We start from the raw sequence: 8331 nt of genomic DNA on the forward strand, positions 1-8331 counted from the left end.
CCATAGATCTTACCCTAGTAGTAAACGAAATCACCTTCAGCTGGTATGTTAGCGATTGATATGGCGATCTAATATAAACGACCTTTTCAAAATTATATGACATGGTGAGCGTAGAAATTCTGTCGCCATGCATATGTGCAGTATAGTGAACGTTATTTAGACGCTGCGCGCCATTATTTTTGTACTGTGGGGTAGTCTCCGCACCACGCGTGCCAGACGGGGGAGAGTGGGGGAAGTAAGCGAGTAGCGCGCATGCGCAGAACCAGAAGCGCAAAGCGAGCGAGTAGCGTGCCTGAGTGGGAGGTGACGGTAGTCCGGTTTCAGCGCTCACGGATAAAGGTTTGCTCCGAGTTTAAGTAGCGCTTCCTTGCTTTATTCGCATACTTACAATAAAGTGAAAATTTCGACAGCAAATACTGTAGAAGCATTTTGCTGCCCATGAAAATCCGACCCGTGTTGGTGGGTCGTAAAAAAACTACTAGGGATATCGAAGGGGTCAGTGTCTAAGTATTTGTACTTCTGGAGCTGAACAGTCGGAACGTTATTTGTGACTTAGTGAACTGCTACAGTCGATGATCTATACGATTGTGTTTACTTTATGATTGCCATTGTGTTTACAAAAAATTCCGAACAAATGTGCATAAGGACGAGTTTTAAATGAACGAACATTCACATTTTATCGTCACATAGTTTAGTGATTTCGAAGATTTCAATCTTGTATTACTCTTGTGTATAAAATGTCAACAATGATTGAAAGTTGAGTAACACAGTCGCAAATTTAAATCCTCTCCGGTACATAGAATGGTAGCATTCTAAGATCCGAATTTCGGTCTTGGCTATTCTGTGAGAAGAAAAACAATAAGCAGAAATTGCTTTAATGCTGTAAATACTTGAACTGAATAGTTCAACAATTGTTGGTAAAAAATGGCTCTACATAGTGTTCCACCAAAGCGAAAAGAAATTTACAAATATGAAGCACCGTGGCCACTTTACAGTATGAACTGGTCGGTGCGCCCCGACAAAAGATTTCGTCTAGCATTAGGCAGCTTCGTTGAAGAATATAACAACAAAGTACAGATTGTTTCGCTCGATGAGGAAACTTCCGAGTTTACTGCCAAAAGTACCTTCGATCATCCCTATCCAACGACCAAAATAATGTGGATACCTGACGCCAAGTGTACGTAGCTCACTTATACCAACTGTATCCTCAAAAAGTAAAACAACGAGCTCACTTTATTGTATAATACTGTTGAAAGTAAATAACTCAGTTTAAAGCTGAACAAACTGGTCATCTTTTGTTTTTCATTGATGTAATCTTCTAGAATTTTTTCAAGAATTATTGATTACATGTGATCATTATGTTGAAAACAGCATGTCATTATCACAGTCAGAGTTCGATACAAAACTTGTTTTATTTGAATTCGCTTTTTTTTTTGGTTTGAATTATCGCCAACAGTTTATTAACCTCTTATGTCAATGCTCAGAGGCATTAAGTTCTTTTGGTATTTTCTGCTTGGTCGAAACCATGTTTTTGAATGAGATAGTTTTTTGTATGCAAGTTTGAGTCAATCTGTAGTGTGCTATCTTCGGCGAAATTAATAAATATCGTTAATAGTACCATAACTAATCTTAAATACTTATATCAATAAACAATTGCAAGCATGAGTGCAGCTTTGTAAATCTAAGACTTTCACAGTTAGATCTAGTCTACAATTTGTATTAAACTCACATTTATATGTTCCATTGTTTATGAATTTGTATGTTACGGGAACCATTTACATCACTGCTATAAACTTTAACCTCAAAGCTCAGCCTTATGTTAAATAGACAATAAATTGTGGCATCGATTACTGTAACTAACCACACCTGTTAAATTTGCTGCCTCATCAAGAATCGTTTCTTTGCAATGAATCTTGAATGATTTCATGCACAATAAGTTGATAAAACCTGTGGCCGATTTCAATCGTATAAATCAATAACTTCATAGGTATATTAAATATAACACACATTTTGTTGCAGCTCTGTTTCCTGATTTGCTGGCCACATCTGGGGATTACCTGCGGGTTTGGCGTGCAATAGACGCAGAAACACGACTGGAGTGTGTACTGAATAATAACAAAAATTCGGATTTTTGTGCACCCCTCACATCATTCGACTGGAATGAAGTGGATCCAAATTTAGTTGGAACATCAAGTATTGATACAACTTGCACAATATGGGGCTTAGAAACTGGGCAGGTAGTTGGGAGAATTAGTGTGGTCGCTGGTCACGTTAAAACACAATTGATTGCTCATGACAAGGAGGTCTATGATATTGCATTCAGTCGAGCAGGCGGAGGAAGAGATATGTTTGCATCGGTAGGAGCTGACGGGTCTGTGAGAATGTTTGATTTGCGCCACTTGGAACATTCTACAATTATATATGAAGATCCTCAGCATACGCCACTGTTGCGCCTTGCCTGGAACAAACAAGATCCAAATTATTTAGCCACCGTTGCCATGGATGCGTGCGAAGTAATTATTTTGGATGTTCGAGTCCCTTGCACACCAGTCGCTAGGCTAAATAACCACAGGTACATATGACACAATAGTTCTTACTTGCCTTCATCACACTATCGAATTTTCAATGATGTCATTTTTCAAATGTAGCTTCAAATTGTTTTAAAAGTTTTCTCGTTTTGGGAAATTATTTCTTGGAAGAAACATTGTTCCAAGGAAAATAAGCCGCAATGCTCCACTATCAATATTACATATAGCGTGAATTTTATAGCACAGTCCCATCAAAGAAGTTGTAGGTACTCTTGCTCACATTCAATCTAAGACCATTTAAGATAAGTTAGTCAAGTTTAAGAAAATTATATTTACAAATACAGTCATTTTCCTAGAAATGCAAAAAGAAATAGAGCCTGAAATTACGAACAGAAACTTCAACACCGTTTTTTTTTTATTTCAAGATACTTCAAACGGTGACAATTTCAATAGATTCGTTCAATTTGTAACGTTCACGCTGACTTGTTTTGTTTGGAAAACTGTTTCTTACATTTTCTTGAAAATATATTTTTTTTCATCCAATAGTTGAATCAATCTGCTATTTATTGGTCAAAATGGACAACAGAGCAATCTTAAAAAATTACATATTGAACGATACCAACTTGATAAATCAAATAGTCATGTTGAATATATTATGTTGTTATATTAATGTCAACAGTTCACTCGCGATCATTTTTCCTATTTTTATTGGGTATATTATCCGAATGACAATAAATTTGATCAAAAAGTATTTCCTGATCACCAAGTTTTCGAAAGTACAACATTATTGAAAGTATCCATATTAGAATCACGTATAGAATAAACAATTTCACTCCAAAGTTATGGATCATGATATCTACTATATATGTACATAGATAATCTATAGATAATAATTATATTTTCGATTTGTTTATTATAACAGAGCGAGCGTAAATGGAATAGCTTGGGCGCCGCATTCAAGTTGTCATATCTGTACGGCTGGTGATGATCACCAAGCACTAATTTGGGACATTCAGCAGATGCCAAGAGCCATAGAAGATCCAATTCTTGCGTACACAGCTGCAGAAGGTGAAGTTAATCAGATCCAATGGGGTGCAACACAACCGGATTGGATTGCAATCTGTTACAATAAGTCTGCTGAAATCCTACGAGTCTAGGTAATATCTGCTACGTTATTTGTTTTAAAATAAAATTGAGGTTGCACATACAAATAAACATGGAATTATACGGAAATAAAATCTCGAACACGTAACTTTTATTTAAGAAAAAAGAAATAATTATCCATATCTTTCAAGGCACCTTAAACAATGGAGAACATGTAGTCAATATTCTAGAACTCATATTTCAAACTCCTTCCGTTTTTTTATGTAGATTTCTTTACCGAAAAATTCGTACAGCTAATAATAATCTATGATCAGACACAGAGTGGCTACAGTATGGAGAATGTAGATCAGATCAAATTATCCGAAAACCATAGTTTATTGATAAAATAAAAAGAATGTCTGCATCAGTCAGGGACAACACTTCCTTTAATTTATAAAGGAAAAACCTACATAAAGGCCTCCTATTCATTGCATAATATTGCACAAAAATCTGTGTTAATTTGAAGAACATAGTTGAAACCAAAAGTTCATTACAATGAAAACATTTCAATGTTGTTTCCATTTCTCTATATTGTTTTTAATAATGGTTATCCATTTTATAAGTGGGTTCGCAAAAAAGAACAGATCATTTGCAATATTTTTTTTTATATATACTGCATTTATTAAAGCCGAATGAAATCCCTCCTCATTCGTCATATCTGATAAAATCAACAAGTCCGGTTTCTGTGTGTATATTATTTTATTTAGCTGTATTGAGTGATAGGGTTATAAACGCTTGGAACACCAGATAAACGTTTCCTGCACGAAAATTATTCCTAATGAAACTTTTACGAGCCTTTCTTTCAAACTTATTGTGAAGACAGATTTTTATGCATTAAAAATGACTTGAAATTTTACTGAACATCGACTTGGAATATCTGGAAAAATCCTACAATTTGGTAATCCACACTCTGTATCACAGACCACCTGTAACAGTATCCTTTCTTTTTATATCTCAACCTAATCGTCATAATAAATGCAAAATAATATGATGCTAATTTGGGATATTCATTATTACAGTCTTGTGATACTTTTATATCAATCAAATTATCTTTTTGTACGTAAGTATCTTTCGCCGATGTAGCTTTCAAAAATTCGTTATAGCATGATTAATTCTATTTTGTTTGTTTCAGTGGGTATAATGGTCTAGAGTTTTATTCAAATTTTATTGCAAAAAATATTCTGTTTAAATTCGTTGCTTCTTTTGTGCATGAAGTGTACGACCAAATTTTCGGCTTTCTAGCTGTTTAACGAATTCTTAACGAATTATCAACGTTGAATTGACTATATAATTTGTACATGCTATATTTAATAATTAACAGATATGAATCCCTGCACAGCAACAGTATAGTATAGTTGATATGGATTTCAATTGAGCGCTTTTGAAAGTAGATTTGAGTTTGAGGCTGTTTCATCTTATGGTAATTTATGGGGTTTATTTAATATTTTATCACCTGTAATCCAGGTACAATAGTTTGGTAAACTGGTTTCTAATTTTTTTTCGTGCAGGCAATTAGCAGCAGTTAATCAATAATCGAATTATTTATTACATAAAAATCGAAAATCCTTCTGATTTTATTAGCGTCAGTTTTCGGTATGATTAAATTTTATGTCTCATACGAAATATAAAATATTCTGTTACAAAATTTTTATAGTTTACCGTACTGTTATTTTTAAATAATTACATCAGAAAGAACGATTGTCAGAGAACATCAAAAGGGACTCAAAAAAGACATTTGAATATATAATAGTTCAACGGTATCGACGGTCGAAAATCAACACATAACTTTTAAGAGCTGAAACTATGGAATGTTCAGAATATTTATCATCCTGATGAGGCAGTGTGCTTGGTAGTGTAGTAAGTCGAGTAATTTTCGTTTCTAATTTCCATCACTCTTAGCGTGGATCGAGATATGAAAGTGTATGAAGTTTCGTACCGTTACCTAGAAAATATTCTTCTAACTTGTCATTGAAATTTTAGTTATTCTATATGTTATTCACAAGTTATTCTTATGAAGGAAAAGCAGTAGCGATCCAAAATTGGATGAACTTTAAGTAAGTTACAGACAAATAGGAATTTTTACCCCAGGTTCGTAAAATGTTTCCAATGCAAGTGTGACCCCTATACAAAGTTGGCTGTCCTCTATTGTATACCTATGAATTCGTATACCTATGAGTAAGATTTAAGTTAAATACAATAGCTGATGATCTACAGAATAATTTTAAACGATTGAATTAATTTCTTATTTATTGTTCATTCCAAATTATGCATATGCAAGTGAGATATATTTTCTTTGCTTTGAATTTGAAACTAAAATTGTCACGAGACAATTATAGATGTACATCAGATCTATGGACTCAGCAGAGTGCGTTATTGCATATATTCAGGGTCGTTTTAACGTATCAGAGGCATTACATGCTATCTCAAAATATATTCGGAACAAATGCTGTCTCAGAATGCTACTGGAAAAGATAGTATCTTCAATTTCGCGTAGAAGCGATGCTATCTTAGAATGGGATTGGAAAGGACGTCTTAAATTTTGACTGAAACAGACGCTATATCAAATTATGAATGCAAAAGACGCTATCTCAAATTGTGACTGGCAAAGACGCTACGTCAAAATATGTTTGAAACGATGCTATCACAGCGAACTGAATGTTAATTAAAAATCTTGTGAAATTTGATTTGTCTGCTGATCTCATACCTTATTCTATGAGGTATGGGATGATGATCTACAAAATATTTGCGCCATAACTCAACTGGCTTTTGACAAAGAAATTATTCTTTATTTCTACGTATACCAGTTTGACCTTAGATCAATTGTCTTTTGAAACTATAGGTAACTCTTGAAAAGAAAAAAAAAAAAAAAAATAGAAAAAGTATTTTTACTGAAAGAAATGCAAATCTTGAAGGGACGAAATAAATGTAAGCTTTCGTTTTCCGGAATCTAGAGACGCGTGGTTTGTTATTCAATAAGTTAATTTTTCAGGGTTTAAAACTATCCGCATGGAATAAAATGACGCTTTTTCTCAGAAAATTAGAGATTTTCCTAATGCAAATTCCGGTGTTCTTTAGAAGAAATGAAAATCATGAAAAAAGTCGAAGATATTCTTCAAGATGTATCAGAACATCTTAGTTCAAAGTTCTAATCGTAAAATTAACTTGATCTCGTTTAAATTGATAACAATGATTATCACTAGTATTTACACCAAAATGTTGACATTATTTTTTTTCCGTTTTGAGAATACAAATTTGGGTAACTAACGATGCTCATGCATTAAAAATACTCATCATCAAACTGTTATTTTCGTGGTGGGTGCGCATAAAATCGAGATTTCCTGACGAGTGTTAAGAACCTCAGACGAATCAAATACTATTTTTCGTGCTAGTTCCTGTCAAAAACTACAAATTAGTCGAGTGGTTGACGGAGGTAGCGCAGAATGCACGTTACGATACGAGTGCGCGAAGTATGTCATTTTTGCACGAGTGTAGTTTGTCTGCCGAGCGAGACGAGCGTGACACACGTGCACGCGTATCGTATTATATTTTTTATAACACCTGTAAACGCGAGGTGGCCGATTCCCCAACATTTCGCGAACTGTTGGGTAATGAACGGTACCTAACAGAAAATTGTATCGTAATGAACGTTACCCAACAATTTTCAACATTACCTAACGGTTTTCGAAGTGTAGGGGAAGTAGAACTTCCCACGCAGGTGTTAAAAAAAAAACAAATTTAAGGATATACTTGGTCTTTAATGCATATGCCGTTTGTGTTGTCCAAGTGGATCCAAAAAATGCTTCGGATCACCTTTATTTAAGACTATCTAATGTTTTCACGATTGTAAGAACATAAAGTAATTTCAGCTTGGACCTAAGACACCTGAAAACTTAACAAAAATATGAATTATCGTAGATTCGAATCAAGGCAAAGTTTTACCGTATATGCAAGTTTTTTTAATTGATATTGACCGCACTGTAGTGCTGCCGACTTTATTTGCGGAAAGAATCAATTTACTCTTGCGGTAGCATCTTTTTCAAATATATTTTGGAACAGCATTTTCCTAATCGTAATTCGAGACAGCATCTTCTGTTATACCTGTGATACGTCGGTTTATATTTCGTTAAAAGTGAACTTTAGTTGTTAATTTTCTATACTTGTATCTTCATATTAGAGCATAATCTCTAGGTCAAACCATTTTATTTATAAATAGATGATAGAAGTGATGAGATAATCATTATAAGCACTATTACATAGATACCGAATTGATTTAATTGAAAACACCAGTAGTTTAATTTGATAATAAATTTCAATGATAAAAGTTACCAAGAGCAAGATGACACTCGTTTTAAGTATCTGTCATTTATACTGGGATTTAATGACTGCCATATCATTCAATCCTTATATCCTAGACATTGTTGTTTTCAATTGATGAATTCAGAAAATTATATGTATTTAATAAAGTTTTGTATACCAATAATCGTGCAATATCATTCTTAACATATAAGGGGTGTGTTTTATTTGCCGTCTTTCGAAAACTGAAGAACTGAGAACTATGATCGGTCAATTGGTAAATAAAACCTACCCATTGTTGAAGTCTCAACACAAAAAACGGTCACCCTAGGAGAACACGCTTTCTTTTTCGAATGATTGTGATACT

The 8331-nt window shown here is 34.0% G+C and overlaps 1 protein-coding gene across 1 annotated transcript in view; it reads left to right on the top strand.

Annotated features, from left to right (window-relative positions):
- Positions 1-323: 323 nt before the first annotated feature.
- wap (DDB1 and CUL4 associated factor wap) overlaps positions 324-8331 on the top strand; it is a 46923-nt gene continuing 38915 nt past the window's right edge. Inside the window, exons 1-3 of the mRNA XM_046619521.2 lie at positions 324-1177; positions 2020-2572; positions 3451-3685. Coding sequence (XP_046475477.1) covers positions 925-1177; positions 2020-2572; positions 3451-3685 — 1041 coding nt within the window. The 5' untranslated portion in view covers positions 324-924. The remainder of the gene's footprint in view (positions 1178-2019; positions 2573-3450; positions 3686-8331) is intronic.

This window comes from Neodiprion pinetum, chromosome 4, assembly GCF_021155775.2.
Source record: "Neodiprion pinetum isolate iyNeoPine1 chromosome 4, iyNeoPine1.2, whole genome shotgun sequence".
Taxonomy (NCBI): domain Eukaryota; kingdom Metazoa; phylum Arthropoda; class Insecta; order Hymenoptera; family Diprionidae; genus Neodiprion; species Neodiprion pinetum.